The sequence below is a fragment of the Numida meleagris genome, chromosome 3 (genome assembly GCF_002078875.1).
Source record: "Numida meleagris isolate 19003 breed g44 Domestic line chromosome 3, NumMel1.0, whole genome shotgun sequence".
NCBI lineage: Eukaryota > Metazoa > Chordata > Aves > Galliformes > Numididae > Numida > Numida meleagris.
Genome location: NC_034411.1, coordinates 43,003,289 through 43,024,991, shown reverse-complemented (window position 1 = coordinate 43,024,991; position 21,703 = coordinate 43,003,289). Strand labels below are relative to the sequence as shown.

Below are 21,703 nucleotides of genomic sequence, written 5' to 3'. Positions count from 1 at the left end.
GGAGAGCAATTTAATGACTGTTTATAATACATATATTTTCAAGTTAACTTTTAAAACAACTTCATAATGAGCTGGTTTTCCAAAGCATTTAATGGAGATTAATATATGCTTGTCCAGCTCTTTGCAAGCAGGAAGATTTTTTTTTTTAACTGTGATTTTTGTGGTGAACTAAATTCTATAATATAAAGCATGTGGTCAAACCTAATATACATACGGATCAACATAATTTAAACTTTATTTTGCATAGATAAATAACAGTTATAGAGGCAGGACATTCTGTAGCATAGTATTAGCATTAGTATAAAGCAGATGTTTGTGGCTGAATTATGATTCCTTGGAAAAGTGGAATGGTGAGGTTGGAAATGACTCTGCAGTAATTAATAGCCATTTCACCATAAAAAATCCCTGCTTGCGCAAAACTTCTCCATATCTTCTGAGAGAAAAAGAGATGAATAATTGTTGTGAGCCACAGTGGAAAGCTAGTTTTCCAAATAATTAAAAGCCAATTGTGACCTTAAGCAGGAAGTGTCACTCATCAACTGAAAAGTATCAACCTATTAATTAACATACACATTTTTCTGTCTGCACGGTGTTTTAAAAGAGCACTCAGCACCTACTGTGGGTTTCTCTCTTGCTAAGCTTTAACCTTGAAAAAGCTACTTGCTTCCAGCTTCCTTCTATTTGTCTTAATTCACAACTGCAGTGCCTCTACTGCAAAAAGCAATCTGGTCACACACACATGCTTCCCCCTTGAATTAAATGCACTCCTCATCCTGTGAGGTCCAAAAATTGGAAAACGTTTTAGAACTGTACATCATTTGGGAACTGCACTCTCTTTTCATTATCATAACCATATTCTGCCTGGCCTCTCGATTCTTCCCTCCATCTGTAGTTTCTTAAGTGCTGTTGGAGCTACTTTTGTGTTTTGAATCCCTAACCCACATCCTCCACTACTGAGGAGGGATTTGAGATTCATCATGAGTCACATGCCACCTAAAGATGTGTAATCACAAATCCGCTTGCTGGGAGGGGATGGAAACAAAGAAGTCGCTTGTGTGGGAGAAAGGAACCTCCTGAGTGCAAACTGGTTGACACCCTTTTCCATTTCCTTTTCCACTTGCAATTGAGTTTGTTTCTGGTGTTTCTGACTAGATGATTAGGAACAGCAAAAGGTCAACAGCCTAAAATATTTTTGTCCCAGGTCTTTGAATCAGGTAGCTAGACTGAACTGTGAGGAGCAAGAATGAGCAGAGCAGAGTCATCTGCAGGCTTTGCTATCCCACACTGGCTCCACTGCTCTGAGAGAACCACTAAAACCAAAGCCAATTCATTGAAGTAAACTAAACCACAGCACAAAGTTAAAAGTGAAGGCTTTCTTCACGCAGAACACATCTTCCTTTAAATGACCCATATCCTGTCAACGCCACTTCACAAGAGACACAAACTGACCTAAGAATCATGGCCATTGTTTTCCATAAAAACAGAGAGCAAATCTCTCTGGGGATTTGAGATCCTTCTGGTCTTTCCAAGAATATTTCTCATTTTAGGCAAAACATATTAACTGATCATCTCTTATCACAGTCTCAAAATTATTTGAGGCTAGTGCCATATCTCTTCCACATTGATCTCTTCCAACATAAATCCAAACAGAGTGGCAAATGACATAACAAGATAAGTCTGGACTCCTGTATTTAACCATTTTTATCAGGTTCTCTAATAACTTCTGGTAAATTTTAAACAGCTATCAGCAAGTTAACTGATGACATCAAGCTGAGCGGAGTGGTTGATAAAACAGAAGGAAGGGATGCCACCCAGAGGGACCTTGATAAACTCAAAAGGTGGGCCCGTGTGAACCTAACGAGGTTCAACAAAGCAAAGTGCAAGGTTTTGCACTTGGATTGAGGTAATCCCAGGTATGAAAACAAACTGGGAGAAGAATTCCTCAAGAGTATCCAAGCTGAGAAGGACTTAGGGATCCTGGTTGATGAAAAACTTAACATGAGCCAGCAGCGTGTGCTTGCAGCTTGGAAGGCCAATGGTATCCTGGGATCCATTAGAAGAGGGGTGGCCAGCAGGGACAGGGAGGTGATTGTCCCCCTCTACTCTGTCCCTGTGAGGCCTCAGCTGGAGTACTGCATCCAGGTCTGGGGCTCCCAACACAGGAAGGATGCAGAGCTTTTGGAAAGCGTCCAGAGGAGGGCCATGAAGATGATCCAAGGGCTGGAGCATCTCTCCTATGAAGATAGGCTGAAGGAGCTGGGCTTGTTCAGGTTGGAAAAGAGAAGGTTGTGCGGAGACATCATTGCAGCTTTCCAATATTTAAAGGGAGTTTATAAGCTGAAGGGAAATCAACTTTTTACACAGGTAGACAGCGATAGGACTTTTAAACTAAAAGAGGGGAGATTTAGATGAGATGTCAGGGGGAAGTTTTTTACTGAGAGAGTGGTGAGGTGCTGGAACAGGTTGCACAGAGAAGCTGTGGATGCCCTGTCCCTGGAGGTGTTTAAGGTCAAGTTGCATGGGGACCTGGGCAATATGATCAAGTACTTGATCCAGTGGCTGGCAACCCTGCCTGTGGCAGGGATGTTGAAACTTGATGATCCTTGAGGTCCCTTCCAACCCAAGCCATTCTATGATTCTATGAATCCCAGTCACAGCAGTCCTGGTTTGGACTCCTAAAAACCCAGAGAAGAAAATGTTTGTATATGTGACTGGAAAAAATATATTAAAAAAAAAAAAAAAAAGAGATGTTTTAATTAAAATCTATTTAGTCATTTCCTCAACCAAGCTTCTTCGATAGAAAATTGAATTATTCCTTAGACACCTTTCAGAAATAGAAGGATCCTCCACAGTGATGCACTTGTAGTGCAAAGATACATATACCTGTCATAGAAAATCCAATAAGCAGACAAAAAGATGAACTACCTCCTAAAATGTTTGTCCTGTCCTAGATTAATGGCACAATGCTATTACCTGCAAATGATAGAAAAGCTAGCAGAATTCAGACCTCCAGATCAACTTTTGCTGTTGGTAAAATCCACCTTAAGTAACTCACAATTCCAGTTCAATTTGATCTCTGATTAATATTAGAGGAAATAGAATTCATGTCCTCTTTCTTCCTACTCCTTTCCAGCTGTATCTGACAGTTCATTTTCTAGCATGCCATTTGCTCCAGTTCTAATTTTGTCTGTCATCTAAACAAAAAACACTCGTTTTGTCTCACTCCTCTGCCTGCAGTCTGCAAAAATGGACTTCATTTTTCATTTTCAATGAAAAGCCAGAAATTCTTTAAGCGTGACCTGGAAAGAAGAAACAGTAACACAAATAGTAGGAACCAGGCTGTGCTTTCTAAGATCCAATGATTGAAATTATGTGAGGTCAACTCCATTTTGGTCTCTTTGTCTTAGGGAGAGAAGAGGCGCAAAGTCAGTAGCAGATAAAACTCAGAAGGAGCTGGACAGCTGATCTTCCTGTGAATCTCAGGTTTGATCACAAAAGACAGTCCGTTCATTTAACAGAAGATCTATCCAATTTGTGTCACAGTGCCAACAAAAAGCTTTAGAGCAGTAAGACAGATATTTGCAGAAACCTTCAACTATTTTTCATGCTGGGAAGCGGAGACTTGAAGTTTTGTTACTTGGTGACAACAACTGTAAAAATAACGCTCCTACAGAAATTAGCTCATACTATAATTTACGTTTTGGCATAAATACTCTGTATTAGACTATCTTTAATTCATTTAGTGCTACCTATACAGCAAATGTTACACCTGGACTGAAGGATGGTGCTCTGGAATACAAGAATGAAGCCAAAATATTGTGGGAAAGGACTAGAGGAGGACGGTTTTCTGTAGCCACACCCATATTTTCCAGGATTGCACCTATTGCTTCTGCTGTGCTTAACATCATCTGGAGCATCATAAAAGGGCTCCTTACACCATGTATGTCATTTCCACTATGTTCACTGCCTGCATCCAAACCAGACACCGTGTCTGGTTGTGTCTGTCTAAAGACAGTGAAAGATGGGAAACAAGTGGGAAACGATCGCTCCAACAGGTAAACATTACACTGATAGAGAAAATAACCAAGCCTTTATCCAAAACCCAAGGGAACAGCTCTGACAGTAAATGTAGATATGATTTACACACTTCTGCCTGCAATTCTAATGACTTCATCAGTATGATATCTAGACATCACATAGAACTAGAAAAGAAGGAATGTTAGTTCCATTTCTGTTTTGAAACTTTTTATAAACTGAGACTAAGCAGATTGGTGTTTTTTTCTTCCTGGTTAGCATGTTACTCTTGTTGTAGGAAAAAGCTTGCTTAAAAATGACCTCTTTTACATTGGGTTTCTAGAAGACAGTAACCCATTGTGACCCTTTGTGATAAAGGGATTTATATGTAGGATAATTTTACTTTGTGATAAAGGGATTTAAATGTAGAATCATTTTACTATAGCCCCTGAAAGTTTCTGTGCTGTCAATTGCAGCAGACCTATCTTTCACAGTTGTCAAGGTCCCTTAGAAGCTCTCCAGGAGAGACTGCCTGTTGCTCACGGAGCCCTTTATGTTACCAAGATATAAATCAAATCCACATCCTGCCTCATCAGTGTTGTCATTTGTTGATTCTTCTTGCAGCAATGCAGACATCAGCACTAAATATGCACGCCTAATCCATTTCTGCTCTCCATACATGCTCTGCTTCTGTCCATAGAGAACTTGTTAACAGTTGGATCAGCATCCTAATTCCAAGTCCTGGCTTTAGTTCAGGACTAGGGTGGCTCATATCACTCTAAAATGCATACATCATTGCTGCTGTACCTATGTACGTCTCCCAAGATCTCCCTGAGTGATAGTAAAAACAGGATTAAATGAGGAACTATATTATAAAGATGACAGCTGACCTGTGCAATAACGATTCATCTGTACCCAAGAGAGTGCAATAAGAACTAACTGGCTTGGATTAGAATAAGTTTTTACAGGTTTATTTTACAGCGAAGTTACAGTCTAAATAAGACATCACAGGGAGTTAATTATACTTCCCTCTCTAGCTCCAAGTTATGCTTGTGCATATTTAGCCTGGTCATCGTATATATTTCCCTAGCCTGCCCATGTGAACTTTCTCAAATGATGGAGGACTGTGCAAATTCCTTAGGACGGGCAAGAATGGATCGTTGTCAAGATACAGTGGCTCATTTCTCCATGAGTGGGGGAGCTGCTCCACTAGCAAAAGGGAAAAGAGGGACCCCGTCACTGTTGCAATGTTCCCAACTAAATTAAGATTTGTTCACCTGCCCTGAAGCTGAAGACCACAGACATATAAGAGGAACAGAGGCAGTAACAGCATTAATAAAAACCTCTTCCAGATTCTCTGCTTGTTTGAATACCTTTAGAGTTGATATGACCCACAACTTAATGTTTTACTAAATGTAAATCTTTTATACAGCATCTTATGTTCAGTAAGAAGCAGAAAATGAAGGAGAATCCAGACTCCAGAACAAATGTAAGAGGACAAAAAAACACTGGAGCCATAAAGGAAAGTCTCAAACTCCACTTTCATTGATCATCTTGTAACATGCTAATGACTCATGCCCACTCCTCAACATGCTGTTCAAAGTAGCTTCACGCAGTTTTCCAAAATAAATGATTCTGTGGGCCATTTAGAGGCCACTTGGGCACCATAAAATATGCTTTCACAGAGGAACTAGCCTTATTGAAAAGCCCTGGGCAGTGGTTTGAGGATGGCTGTGTGACAGACATTCATGCTGTTTTACCAGAATTTACTGTAAGAACTGCACCAGTAAAAACAGTGACCTGTTTTAAAGAGACAGAGCAATACCATAGCATAAGTCAGGCAAAATTAAACATGAAAATACTAGTGGATGTGGACCACGGGAGTGCTGATGCATTGACAGATGCCAAAATCATGAACAAAAAGTGTTTGCCTCCAAATTTCTTTAAAATAGTTGATTTAAATAAATGTGATACTAAAAAAGTGAGGCTTAACCTGCTGCAAGTCTGAACTGAATATTTAGCTAAACTCTACTGCCAGCTTTATGAGCTGTATCTGATAGCAAGAAAATAAATTCTTGTTTACCACTCTATGAATCATGTCTGTCTGACACGTCTTATTGGAACTATGTTATGTTTGATACAATGACCGCTGTTCCAATTTTGAATGCTGATGTTAAATTAATGACTCACCTCAACAAAACATCAACCACTTGCAAGAGGAATTGCTATTTCCTGTACTGGTTGGCTGTTTTGTATACCTAGTAACGTAAAAGCTCTGCTCTGAAAATACTCCTATTTAGTACATTTCTGTAGCACCCATCACAGCATCACAGAAGAGTCAGATCCTGTCCGATAGTAACGTAGGCCAAAACAGACAAGAAGGTGTCAACAAAGCTACTTTAGAAGATTTATGATTTCCCTGGCATGATGTCGCACAACCTGCTGTACACCAGCCAGTGCCAGTAGGTGTGTTTGGGAACTGGTGAACCTGGAGATCTTGGGGCTGCTTGGAGCTACATCTGCAGATACATGCAAGAGTGGACCTGGAGCTACTCTGAATAATTCCAAGAGAGGAAAGGATTCCTGGAGGTTCCTGACATTGTAAAGAATAAAAATAGCATTTATTCCCACTTGCCAGATCCAATGAGAAGGGACAAGTATATCAATACGGAAAATAAAAGAATAAAAACTGAGAACATCAGCTTCTCTTTTGAGCATCTCCTTCAAATTCAGTTCTTTGGCTCTGTTTTTCTTTGCAACTAAAATATAGAATCATAGAATCACCAACGTTGGAAAAGACCTCTAAGATCATCCAGTCCAACTATCCACCTATCACCAATATTTCCCACTAAACCATGTCCCTCAGTGCAACATCTAAACGTTTCTTGAAAACCACCAGGTCTTGTGACTCCACCACCTCCCAGGGCAGTCCGTTCCAGTGCCTGACCACTCTCTCAGAGAAGTATTTCCTAATGCCCAACATGAATCTCCCCTGCTGCAACTTGAGGCCATTCCCCCTAGTCCTATTGCTAGTTACATGGGCGAACAGGCCAACCCACACCTCTCCACAACCTCCCTTCATGGAATTATAAAGAGTGATAAGGTCTCCCCTGAGCCTCCTCTTCTCCAGTCTGAACAATCCCAGCTCCCTCAGCTGCTCCTCATAAGGCCTGTGCTCCAGACCCCTCACAGCTTCATTGTCCTTCTCTGAACACGCTCCAAGGGCCTCAATGTCTTTCTTGCAGCGAGGGACCCAAAACTGAACACAGTACTCGAGGTGCGATCTCACCAGTGCTGAGTACAGAGAATATGAAATATTACAGGAATTATTTCACTTAAAGCCGATCATTTCACTCCAACTCAGCTCTCACAGTTGATGCAGAGTTGAATGTAGAAATTAGATAAATGGCCTCAAACAGTACTATGGTAAGACAGCCCATCAAACAACACAGAGAAAAGCAGTCAGAGAAAACTGAACATCTTTCTGTTTCTTTCATATTTAGATACAAAAAAATATTAGATTTAAAAAACAGATCTAAAAATCTAAAAATATATATTTATACATATGCAAGAGATATAGGAACCAACTTAAAAGGCTATAGATCCTGGGTCTTCTATGTTAGAGATCAGTTAACCTTTCTGATAAGCACGGAACTTGGTCTTCCAAAATTTAGCTAAGAAGAATGAAAAAATTAAAAGGTTTCTCCACTTACATTCCAGTCTATAGTAATAAAGAAAGGGTGACGTTTAATTTCTTCTACTCCATCGAATCCAGCACCTAACAAGAGAAAGAAAGAATCAAAATAATGTAATATTTAGTAGAGTGCTGCATGGCACATATCTCCAACTTTCCTCCCCATTTCCTTTTTTTCTGATAGAACCAGAGTCACCATCTAAAATTTTCTTCTAATTATGAAAACCTGAACAGTACAACCGCCATAACTGTAAACAAACATATATACAGACAATGGCACTTCAATAATTAAAATTTGATTGCTGAGGATTTTTCGTTTCCTTCAAGTGAGGTTGTTGCCAAGCTAGCTCTCTTTGGGCTTCGAGTAAGATGTAGGATTTCAGCTGCAGCAGAGCACAGGCACTAGCAAGGCCAGGAGAGGCCCCAAAATGTCCCGATGCTCCTGCAAGGCTATGGCTGCCTCCTGCCACCAGCAGCAGTTGCTGTTGATTGTCAAATCTTCTCTAGTCCTCCCCTACATCTACTGATAGAAAAAGCTGCATTACAAGTAAGTTCAGACTCAGAATACCAAAAGGCTCCAAATGATTTGAGATAAGCCAACATTTCAGGTTCCCCCTTTTCAAGTATCATATTCAAATTTGTATGAGTATCAAAGTAATCACTCTCAGTGGCATCTTTCCTTCACTGGTAATAGTGTTAATTTCCTCTTAAGTACTCTACTGGATATTTAAGAAAACTCCTCTGAGATCTGGTAATGAATCTTAATCTAGAAAGACTGCTATTTTCTTTGTTTTGTTGAATTTAATTCCTTCAATGCCATTACAAAAAACAACAAGTATTCCGTAATAATTAAACAACTGTCAGAGATGACTTAGCATGCCATTTTTAGGGGTTTGATTTGACTTTATTAATAGCACTTTTCATTTTTTTCAGTTGAAGAAATAACACCTGGAAGCAAAGGTTTCACACTGTAGTTTTGGAACCAGTGACTGAAAGGTACCCAGCACTTCTTTACAAGGATGTTGAGAAGCCTGGATTCCCAAAAGGACTCAGGATTAATAAGCATCTTGCAAAAGGCAATCAGCACCTCAGAGGACTCAGCTTTTTAAATGCAGTATTTGTACTTCCTGAAGATCAACATTACAAGCAGTTTTAGAAAGGTCTTGTCAACTCCAGCTTTTGTAAAATGTGACATCTGCTCTCCTTGTGTACAAGACACTACCAATGTTTGCCAAAATGCACTGATCAGGAACGGCTTCCTACAGTCTGCTTAATGTTCACCGATGAATGAATACAAAAAGCAAAGATTTTGTGAACATAACATGCAGGATTATGTCAGGCTTCCTGGATAGTAATTCAAAAGGAATACAGGTCTGAGCACTTCCCTATCCTGGTAATCTTATAGTATAGACAAACATAAGTGACGCACATGAGGATAAACAATCCTAGCTTGCTATAAAAAATTATGCATGCTGAAGTGACCCTTTCCAAGCAAGAGTCAGGTCTTTGGATTATGATGAATAGTTCTAGAAAAATTCATCATTAAATCAAATCTTAGAGAGATAAAAGAGGACGAAAATTGAACATAATTGCATTGCTATATATGTCTGTTGTACACCTGTAATGTGAATGTGGAATATAGTTGTTTCCCTCAAATAGTAAAGGGCATATTTTTTAGAGGTAGAAAAAATCGAAGAAAGGCAGCAAGGAAGGGTATGGAATGACTGAGTAAACTGAGACTTTTTAACCTGGAAACACATGACAGAGGAGGGTATATGACAGATCCAAAAGTCATGACTGCCTGGAAAGTGGGGATGGGGATCAAATGCTTCACATCTTTTCCAGTACAGGATTTAGGTCAATAAGCGATGCTAGTCGGAATCAGGTACAGAGCAATCTGGGGGTCTTTCTTCAGGCTGCAGCCAGTTGTGCGATGTGGAATTCCGTGAAAAAGAGGACACGGATGCAAAATACTTATATAGGTTCAGGAGGAGACCATAAAAGTAGAAAAGAAATCTGCTGAAGATTACTTCATTGACAAACCATGAGAGGTTCAGGAAATCCCTTGCTTGAGCTTAAAGCAGGTGGAGACCAGATGAGAATTTGGGTGAAGTATTACACATGTTCATCCTATTCTTGCTCTTTGTGAGGCAGTTTATGACTTCTAGGTATTCAAAAAGAATATACTAAGACAGTAACAAGACTTGTTTTATGTCTTCCTTAGCATAGTTTTTTCCATGCACAGTCTAAGTCTGTACTAGATACTCCTACCTGATTCTTTCTGATTTCAGCAATTCCAACAGAAAGATGAAACTGACAAAGTTACTCTGAAAAGAATTACATTTAACAACTCTTCAGAGAAGAAATATATGTGATAACTGTTGTGTGTTCAGTTGGTGGTTACTGGAAACTTTGTAATGTGCAGTTGATGTTCTTTACTAAATGAGGATGAAACCCAACTGCCAAACCAATGTCAAAGGACTAGGATAAATGCTACAGATACTCATCAGTTACTGGTAACATTCCCTAGGCCGAGGATAACCAGCAATATATTCAATCTTCTCTGTACTGTTTCATTTTTTCCTGTTTTGTAGGCTTATGGATACCACTGTGTGATGGGAAGGACCCACCTTTTTAAGATGACCTATTTGAAACCCATGCTTTTTTGCTACTTTTTTTTTTTCCTATAAAAACATAGAAATCAGAACCAAGGAAAAAGCCCACCCATAACTACTTCTGTTTGTGGAGAACTAAAGTGTGCAGTAAGGAATGTAGCATGCAGTTGACATGGGTATTTGTTTGAAAAATTAACATTTCCCACTTGAGGCCACCTTGGAGCTCTGGCACAGAAAGAATACGTTGTTGGGAATGTGATGGCTTGTTTCCATCTCTGGCTAGCTTGGTGTATTGAAGAGATTTAGGATGGTAATAGCCTAAGTTTGCAAAGAGCGAAGGGCTTCTAACTCACAGCAGCTGATTTTACATTGCAGAGAAGACTCAGTCCTTCCTGCAGTTTTTAATTCCCTGATCTTCCCTGCTGTGAGACCTACTGGTATAGCCCACAGCTGCCTCCCAGCCCCTACGCTCTGGCTGCAGGCAGTGGCTTGTGATCCAGTCCCCTCTGGAACAGAGTAGACATGATCTGAGGGTGTTAGCCTCGGCGGCAGCTCAGAGAGCCCCTAGGGGCCATCCTGGCCCTATGTGGAAATCAAAGGGAGAAGTTACAGCAGAGGCGCTTACAGTACAGCCTCTCTGGATCCAATCTGCACATTTGAGGCCGTTCATCTACTGTCTACAAATCTACAGTGGTACTGGAAAGATATGTACTTTCATAGAGAAAACAAGCCCAGAAGAAATCCCGTCTAGATTGTCTCGCTTCATGGAGAGGGACAGTTCTTGGAATATGGATGAGGACTGGGAAGACTGAACTGCACTGAATTGCAGCACATGATGGCATGCACCATGAATTAACGCCTTCCACTTTCCTCCGGATTTCTATTTGTTGTTTTTTAACTTCACTTTAACTATAACTTTGTAATCAGATATACCTGTGAAGAATAATCTGTGCCATCAAACCTACTGCCTGCAAGTGTTGCCCTACAGTCCCACAAAGGTCCAAGATGAGAAATGATGCTTTCAGATCAAATTGCCAGGTTAAACACATTATAGAGTGCAAGGATTTATATAAAAGTTGCCTCATGTTAATAAGCGAGAACTTAATTATCTAAGATTGTTTTATGCCTGTAATAAAAGTGTCTGCGTGCAGTAACAGGAGAATGTTTTATTTGTAATTGTTTTTGATGGTTGAATTATTATGGATAACGTGAGCCTTGAAATACACTACGGGGAAAAAGGGAGACAACAGGAAACTTGATTATCTGAATATTCAAAATGAGCAGAAGGAGTTTCCAGAATTTTAGTTCCAGCAGATAAAATGTTTGAGTTTCTACAGCTTCCCAGTCAGTGGTAGACATTTCACAATTCATTCTCAGCTTTACAAGGAAGATATACAGTCACTCTGATGGAAGAGAATCTCGTTTTTTAAAGCTCATTGTCTCATACAATTGAAACTAATCAGGACTAAGAAAAAAATAACCACTTACTTGGCCTCTGCGCTGAATCTACTAGCTCATACTTTTGCTTTATACTTTCTTGGCCAAAATTCTCAATTTTTAGGACTCTGAAACCTTTATATCTCTCAGTAGTGTAAAGAGTTCCTGAAATGCTCTACATTCATTCACCCAATTGGATGTATCCAGACTTTTGGGTATATGAGAATTTGTCCATTGCTTAATTACTATCAGTACAATAAACTCATACTTCTATCATACAATTTCCTTTCTAAGATGCTTACACCTTTTTTGCCTGATATTCCAGTTAATCTGCTGTAGTAATACAAAATTATGTCCATTCATAATCTGCAATTTGTTGTATTTAATCAAAGAAATACTATCAAAGCAGTGCTATGTAGACTATTTGTACAGTAGAGTCTTTAGCTTCAGAAAATGACAAACAGTGTCCATAACAAGGGATGCCGAAGACAGACATAATTTCCATTCCTTAATACTTTGTTAGAAAGAAATAACATGGGCACCAGACTTCAAAGCAAAATCAGTGAAACGGGATCATGAACTTCCTTCTTTCAGTTCAATTCTAGTATTTTTTTATTCATAATCCAAAGTTTGAAGCAAAGTTTCAAAACAAAATTTTAGAATTCCTAATCAGTCTTCTATTTGTTAAAATGCCAAAATCAAACAGGAAAAAGCAAGATGGTAGTCAGAATAAAATGATTTTTGAAGCCCAGCTTCTTTCAGTTTGCCAAAGTTAGAAACAATTTCAGACTGAATACAAACACTCTCCAGATTTGCAAACATCTGAAACAAGGACTGAAAACAAGTGTTTGATCCATAATATAGTTCCCACTCAATTTTAGCACGCTTCATTGATTTTCCAAAGATTTTTCAAAACATGATGTCTAACTTCACTCGTCTTTCAACTTTAGACTATTCTTGTCCCAGAAAAAGCTAAAATCTACAAAGCTGAAGCAGACCTTTTATTTGCTGACTTCTGTTCAGCATTTAGGCCAATCATTTAAAAATTTCTTCTTCAAACCTGTTTTCATCGCCCTTCATTCTGATTCTCAATCAGTTAAAAGACAGAGAGCCTTCTACTGCTACACCTAAAGTTTTGGCCAAGAAACTATAAAGCAAAAGCATGTGCCAATAGATTAAGCATAGAGGCCAAAGAAACAGTCATTCTTTCCTTATACTCTAGATGGAGAAGATACATTCTGCTTTGATGCATAGAAAACTTTATCTTTCAATTTTATGAGTTTATAAGCTTTTAAAATAAGTTTCTCCTTCATCAGAATAAGAAATTTTTGGGCTAGAATTGTTATAGCTCGTTTCTAATGCTAAGGAACTTTGTTTATTTAACTGATCAGCTTTTTTTTCTGAAGGACTAGCATCCAGAACTTCCCACTGACTTCACTGGAGCACATTTTGGATGCACAGCAAATTGTGGGAAGCCACAAAATGAGCAAAGCAGAACAAAACAAGAGAGAGAGAAAGGAAAGAAAGCAGAAAGAAACAAAGGAAGGAAGTGTGGAAAAGTTTATATTTATTGCCGTGTCTTATTTCCTGAACGAGGATTAAACCTGGAAATCTCACTACTCTAATTCCCTCTAATGTGAAGCCAAGTGCTTGGAGTAATTGAAACCTGTTGAGAAAATGTATTCTTGCACTTTCTTCTCTATCTGTCTACAAGAGCTATTGTTAGGTCAAAAGGACCTATGGGGGTACTTCGCTTCTGTGGGTCATGTAGTGTACCCCAGGAGGAGAGGGGTCACACCAACATGCCAAGGGACAGGCTCCCCATTCCTAGCCATCCCCACAGGCCTCAGCACAAAAGCCCTGTGGAAGGAGTTACAAAGGAGAAGGAAACCAGGACGAGTATAAGATGAATACTTTGAAGTTATTCCACACTGCCCTTTGGTTTTTCCTTTTCCTTTAAAAGCAAATTCTTCTCTTACTCATCTAAAACACAGCAAAACAGGAGAAAGGTGTGAGGTAAAAATAAATCTTCAATTTTTTTCACAGAACAAGATATGATTTTTAAATGAAAAAGATGACAACACTACTATCTTATTATTATTCACTGGATATGACTATTCTTATTTTTTCACATAAAAATTGAAGATTAAATTTTCAATGAAAATTATGTGCCAGGCATGGTCTATGATCTAACCAAATGTAATGAATTTCTTAATAAAACTCCCAAACAAAGGTAGAGATGGCATAAGATACAAAATCCAATATATCCCTGTAGTTTATCACAATTTAAATTAAATTACTAACAAAGGGAGAAAATACATCAGTGAGAAAGGATATAATGCATTTAGGGCCATAAGGAAAACCTACTGTTAAAATGTTCCCGGCAACCAAAATGAGACAGCATCAAAATGCATTTCAGAATAGGGGAGCTCATGATAAATTTTACTGCCTTTATTTCCCCACTTCAGATTTGCAGCTAATCTACTCAGAATAAGAAAAAAAGATCCCTGTCATCTAAGTTCTCTATATTATCATATGCAGGAGTTGCCTTACACAGTTCATAAATGATGGTGGTTCATTCTCCCTCTTCCCTGAAAAAAGAAAATACACGCTAATAACATGTTTTTTATTCCAGTACTTTGACTCTGCTCTTTGCAAGTTTCTCGAGTATTCTGAAAGTTTCCTGCATTCTAGGAAGGCATGTAAAATGCAAGCATAATGAAGAGGATAACTTTCAGGGAAGACGGTCTGAGAGAAATTATCGTCACCTAACAAGACCGAGCACATATAACAAATGCACTGATTTAATGCATGTGCGTACCTAATCTGTTGGATGGGTTCCTTTTGAAGAGGGCTCGCAGCAGGCTCTGGGCTTCTATGCTCAAGAACTGTGGCATTCCCAGCTTGGCTCTGAAAGGACACAACACTTGAAAAGAAAATAGATTTTTCAAAAATTTTCTACATCACACTGTGGTTTAAAGAACGGCATAGCAGCAATTAGGAGGAGCAGGCACGTGAACTTACTGACCAAAGGCATGACTACCAAAACATACCACAATACAATTGGAGGGAATTATCTTGTTCTGTTGAAGTTAAAGTATGTTTTACCACTGGTGTCACTGGGATAGATTAATGAATCTCTTAATACTTTTTGCAATATTAAGAGGTATTTTTCCTACAGAATTAAAAAAATTTTTTAGTTTGTTGGAATAATTTTGGGATTCAAGAGAAATTTAAAGAAACAAAGAAATCATCATGAAAATAATAAATCATATATTGATTAGAGAGAATAAAACTTTTCCCTCGTTGATTCACAGCTATAGAGAAGAAACGTAACATTGATAAAGGATAAGCTTCAAACTCTGAAATACTTGTGTCTGCACTTAACACTAAATGAGTGGGAAATTCTCAAAGGAAAAGATGTGAGACCCTGAAACAACGGAACATAAGCTGTCCTTCGGAAATCTATTTCCAATTCTGTACAGATAATGACACTCTGTATTACAGAAACTGATACATATTTCTTTTGTAAGGCCTGCTCAGTAATTCACTTCCTGCTATTCACTCTGAAGGCAATTTTAGAACTACATACAGGATTTAGCCGTGAATGCCTTACAAAGCTTTGAAAAACTCATTATAGACATTATTATTTTCTACCTTTCATATACCTTGGACCTATAGGCTGCCCCAAGGGTACAGCTAACTCATAGTTAAGGGAATGAAATAGATTTCAGTACTCACTTGAGAATAAGAGCCATCGTCTCCTTTCTGTCTTTTCCCTGGAATGGTAATGATCCTGTCAGCATCTCAAACTGCGGAATAACAAAAAATAGTAAATTGAGTAAGTGTTGAGACAGCCTGAATAGCTCATCACACACCACAACCCTTTTCTATTTATTTCAAACACAACTGAAAAACTGAGAAGGAATGGCCCAACAAACAGTAGTTAGAGAAAAAAATGATACAGCAAGTCTAGATTATGCAGAATATCAAGGACCATTACGATTACTTAGTTCAAGAGTCTTAAATTGTTTACACTGATACTTGGTGGTAAATTTTGGTAAATTTGGGGAGAAGCATCATACATGCTGCTATTTCCAGCACTTGTTCTGTGGCCAATATTGGAGACAAGATGGATGCCATTGGCTGGGTGGATCTTTAGTTTGAGCAGGTATAGTTGTTCTTAGATATTTGGCAAAGACTGTAGTGTGGGGCAAATGGATTCCCCATGCCCTTCTGAGGGAATCACAAGCAGCTGTGTCAGGGAAGCATCAGGTTGATGTTAGGAAAAAGTTCTTCACCAGAGGGTGGCTGGGCACTGGAACAGGCTCCCCAGGGCAGCGGTCACAGCTCCAAGTGGCAGTAGTGCATTTGAACAACATTCTCAGACACATGGTTTGGATTTTGGGCGGTGCTGTGTGGAGCCACAATCCTTGTAGGTGTCTTCCAATTCAGGATATTATACAGTTCTATGATTCTTTTTATCTGAGTCTTATCATCTTTGCCAGTTGCATACTTGCACTACATAGAGAGTCCATTGTTATACAATCTTGTCTACTTGATTGACTGTATACTTACACAATCTTTTCTAGTATGGATTAAATAGTAGGTCTCTCATGCACCTCTAGATACAATGTTTCATGGGGCTATCAGTGGTAGCTGATGAAAGTTACGCATCAGGAATTAAAAATAAACCAAGAACATAATTCAGCCAAGCATAAAGGAGGACAATGTCCATTAAGAGAAAAGAGAACAGTTATCCACCTGTATCTGTGATTCAGGTTTTGGATCTCCTCTACAATAAGTACCTCCTAATTGATGTTCAGTACTGTAATTAAATACCCCTTAAAGCAGGACAGACTCTGCAACCATTATGTAGTTTTTGCACCTTATTGCACAAAAGCTTCACTGCTGTCTCTTATCTGAGATTAAATACAGCTGTACTGTAAGAAAACTATAAGAAGGCATAAGAAAATTCTACCTATGAAAATGTTAGGCTAGTTTTGTGAGGAGGGCAGATGAGAGGCTTAGATGCCAAATAACTAACTGATTATAATTAATTGAAGGGTTTATCTGCATTATGAACAAATTATGTCAAGGTAATAAAATATGAGCCAGAAGCGTGGAAAAAATATTTTAAAAACCTCTGTATGACTGAAAAAAAACAGACAAGATTTGGAAAATGTAAAGGTTTTAACTCCTGCTTGGTCTAGGAAAGTCAAGATTGCAGCTGCCTGACAGAGGTGGAGAAAAGCAGCTTGTCTGCTAGAAAGAAATGTGATGGAGTAGAATTGTTAAAACAGCCTAAATGACAGAGGAGCTCAAGCCCTATTTTCAAAATAACTCTGACCTATAAGAGCCTTTGTCCTGACAAAAATGGTCATATATCCTTGTGATGAGGGGCAGAGAAGATCACTTCCTAGAGCAGTAACAAAAGTGTCACTTATTATACAAAACACTCATCATGATTTCTAAAGAGTTTCCTTTATGTTCTGGCCAAGTATCTAATATTCACTTGTGCTTGCTCATGTCACTTTGTTGTTACAATAGATCTAATTTAACAGCACTAACAATGACTGCTACAGCTCATTTATTAAACAGAAATAGGGTTGAAGCCACTGATGTATACTGATAGCAGATATATGCTACTGCTTGGTCAGTGACTACGTGGGAAGTCTGCAGCTCCAACCCACCAGGATATCAGAGACAGATCTGCAAATGCACTGTGTGTGCAGGGCCAAGCAGCCTGAGGGCAAGAAATTCAGATGCAGTGTTGAAGGAGGAAGGAAGGAAAGAAAAAAATAGAAGTTGCAGGAGGGAGCAGGGGAAGTGACTTTTCCTAGAGGCTGCAGGGAATATTTACTGCACTGCTCCAACAGCTGGCACTTTGTTACCAGTTTTACAACTCTAATGCTGAGACTAATGCAGATTCAGGAGAAATGCACTTCACATCAAAATTTAAAGTGAAATGCCATTACAGTATGTTAAATATACCAGAGCTTTTGACTTTAGTGAACTCTACTGAGCAGCAGCTGGAAGAAAGCACTGGTTCCTATAAATCCTGCCCTGATTCTAAAATCTGTTCAAGATTAAAAATGAAACATTGAAACTGAAGAAAACTATGAAAAATGAAAATAGTTAAAGTTGCTGCACAACACCCTGGTTTCCTGTTTTTCTTTCTTTCTTTTTTTTTTTTTTTAATATCAAGATCCTTGCTAGACCTGAACATGAAAACAGAAACGAGCATTTGCTGCTAACATTTCACATAAATTCAGAGTGGTATGGGTCATGGTAGGTTGACTGGGAGCTGAGCCTAGGTGTGAAGAAACTTTACAGCATTTTTGGCTATTCAAGCAAACTCCATAGTTTTGCTGGGAAATGCACTTTTCACTCTTCCTGCTTTCCCATCTGTATAAACCATCTGTTGGTTTGTTCCTTGCCTCCCAGCAACTCACTTCTCGGGTATTCTGGAGGGCTGCCCTCTTGTAGCCAGCACTTCAGAAGACTTTGTCTCCTTCCAACTTTGGCTTCCTTTCCATACCAATATTCAGTAAGAAAGGCAAATATTCCCTGCTCCAGTTCAGCTGCCTGTTAATGCAACCACAGAGCAAGCTTGGTGGGAATGGATACGAGAAGTGATCCTGTTAGGTCACTGAGGAAGAGGAACTACAAGAAAAATCCACAGTCTGGGGTAATTGCCAGATGAATATTCCTAGCAGATGGAAGGACAGCAGACTGTGCAAATAATCTGAGCCCAAATCTGCCTAAATATTTTGAGCCTAGGACAAAAAGTGAAGTTACAAAAGAAACCTGATATTACTCAGTTCTGGAGAGTAGAGACACTCTTGTCAGAACAGCTGGCTTCCCCTCTCAACACTTTCATTGATTCTCCAGGAAGCTGGAAGTTGGTCAGCCACTCAGTTTTACCATCTGTGAAATGCTTTATTTATCATTATTAGCTATATATGAAGCATAATGAATTTCATTTCTTCCAAAGGATTTCAATACCTTCACATAGCAGCTGGCAGAAATGTTCAAAATACTGTTCATTAAGAAGGCCATCTCATGTAATGGGGATAAAACAAGAATATTATGATAGGATTTTGTAAAACAAGACCTTATTGCTTTGATGTATTGTATGATTTTTCCAGTGCCACTGTACGGGTTAAAGTGGAAACTACAATAGAATAAAGTACATTGGCTAGCAAGGGGAATATTTTCCTTTCTTGTGGAGATTTCACTGCATTGAAGAATAAATATAAATTCTTTTTTTTTTATTTGGGACTGCCTATAGAGTCATCTCACCCTTTCCTTCTCCAGTTACAGCACCTCTCTGCTGACATGATGCTCCATGGTGTGAAGTATTTTTCCCAAAGTTAAAAGATATACAACTTCCATGATGGATGTGGCTTTGTAAACCAGTATGATGAACTACAAACCTACTCCTTTGAGCCACCTTCCAGAGACTTGCACACGTTGTGTTACAGACCATTTACCTGGGCATCAGAAATGGTAGTGCAAGCATCAGGATCTTGTGGTGCTTTTCAGAGTGGATTTGTCATACATACAACTGTTTAACAAGTTAGATCAATTGCTTGTGCAGGTCTCTTGATGCAAAATTTTTGCAGAGTAGTGTTAAAACAGAGCAACATTCTATCTAAAATTTTCAATATAATAGGTAAGATGCAGGAATGCAAAAAAAAAAAGTCTAGACATGATAAACCACAACTTCCCCAGCACATTTTTAAGTGGGTTCAAACAGTCATCATCACTTATTAAATAAGAGACAGGTACTTGCAGAATGCTTAAGAAGGGTGAATTTGGATACTGTTGAATTCTTGGCAGCTTTTCAGACTAGCATAAAAACAGCTTATCTAACAGAAGATGCAAGCGATGAGCAGAGCCCAAAACAGCATCATAAATCCTTGTGCACTTTTAGTGTACGGAAATCCCCTTTTCTTGCCACAAGCAGTTAATTGATAAAAAGGAAAAAAGGTAGAACTGATTAAAGATATGTTTCTCTAAGGTGTCAAGTAGCACTCAAAAGCTTAAAGCATCAGCTTACAATTAAAATAATGTTACTCTCTTTTCCAATTCTAACACGTTGAATCCCTGGGAGAGGATATGAAGAAGAGAGAGATTGAGAAAAAAAAAAAAAAAGCCTAGCAAAAAACATGTGGCAAAGAGCCAACTTCATCAGGAGGTGAAAGAAAACCAATCTATGCACCAAATACATCAGTGTTTCTTTTTAACTGGAGACAGATAGTGAGAAGGCACAGATACTGTCCAAAACTAAACACATAATAAAAAATGTAAAGAGTTGTTGTATATTTATTATAGGAGACATAACCTATTGATTTTTTCTGAACAAACATGTGTGATTCAAAAGTGCTCAGCATCCACAAATGGATTTGTGTCCCTGGGAGATAAGGATGTCCTTCTTTTAAATTCAGGTAACTAATTGCAATCTTTACCTTAGATTAACTGCTATCAACCAGCTAGATCAGCAATGTAGGCCCTCTCTCAAAATATGCTCACCAGTTTTCACATTGCTTCCTGTTATTACTTTTGTTGAAACCATTTGTTTGCTTAGAGAAAATGAAATTTAAACAAACTCTTTGGATTGCGGTAGGCAGCGTAACATATCCTGCCTAAAACAGCCCCTATACCACAGGAAATAGAGCTGCATGACAGCTCCTGGCAGTGGTTGTGCCCTGAGCACAAGGACAGACCTGCAGCCTGCAAAGTGGTACAGAAGAGGAAAGGAGGATGACTTGAGACAAAACGTTTGCCCTTGAATGACAGTCTCCCAACAGCTGATTAGACTCATGGGATACTGACTGCCAAAAACTACCTGAATCTCATTAACGGAAAAAAAGTGAATGATGCTGATATGAAGAAGACAGATTAATGGCAAAAGAGCCACTGAGGTACTGTGAAACACTCAAACTGCCCTCGAAAATATGTTGTTTTTAAAATATACTTTACAAAGAAAAAAAAGTACACACCTGAGTTTCTCCAAGAGGATGCCCCTGACCTCTGAAAGTTCCTGTCTTGGGAACTGTTTCCAAACAAGATCTGTGTTAGTAACTAGGTAGACATTTCTTTTGTAATGCTTGCACTCTTATGAGCTTGCCCTGCTCTGTTCTTGTGGAACAGAAATATTTATGGCTCAAAGCAACCCACTGAAACGATGTACTACTGAAAGAAATGATATAAGCGAGAGAATCTACAGGTAAATGTTAGCTTGTATGCTGCCAGGAGCAGCTTGTTCCCTACTGTTGGTGCAATGAAAATGATCAAGCAATTACCACACATCTACTTTCCTATCAACCCTTAACTGCTAAAAGTGATGTTTGTTATCTCGGGTATCTGCTCACATCTCAGCCACCACTCCAACCAACAAACACAATTTCTCCATTACCATGAGCACACCAAAAGACCACCAGTCGGCGCTCTGAGTGTGTCCTCTGCGGTTGACCACCTCCGGGGCCATATACTCTATTGTTCCACAGAATGAATATGCTCGCTTGTCATGGTCGATGGCTTCTTTACTCAGACCAAAATCTAAATAAATTGAAACAAAAAAGACTTGTCAAATTTATAAAAGGTATTATTAACACTTATGCACTTAAACCGTTCAAATAAAAAATGGTTGGAGAACACACGAAACAGACAATGGAGTACCCATCTGTCTGTGTGCATATTTTGTATGCAGGAAGGACACAGACACTTGCACAGTGAAGCCCTGCCTACATGTAGTGCCTGGGTAGCATTTGTTAATATGCCTTGAAAGCACACATACCAATTTGCTTCGTATATCACTGAGGTTCTGGCTCAAAGCAGAAGAGAATGTGTAAATCAGCAGAAGCAGTTCAAGTTTGGCAAAGACAGTGCTGGTAAAGATTCTTACTCAATTTACCATAGCATTAACAGTAATAAT

General features: G+C 38.9%; 1 protein-coding gene across 1 annotated transcript in view; it reads right to left on the bottom strand.

The window, feature by feature from the left end:
* Positions 1-21,703, bottom strand: part of RPS6KA2 (ribosomal protein S6 kinase A2) — a 165,705-nt gene that overhangs the window by 37,406 nt on the left and 106,596 nt on the right. Inside the window, exons 8-11 of the mRNA XM_021392310.1 lie at positions 21,185-21,327; positions 15,502-15,572; positions 14,582-14,670; positions 7,728-7,792 (exon numbers count right to left, since the gene is read on the bottom strand). Coding sequence (XP_021247985.1) covers positions 7,728-7,792; positions 14,582-14,670; positions 15,502-15,572; positions 21,185-21,327 — 368 coding nt within the window. The remainder of the gene's footprint in view (positions 1-7,727; positions 7,793-14,581; positions 14,671-15,501; positions 15,573-21,184; positions 21,328-21,703) is intronic.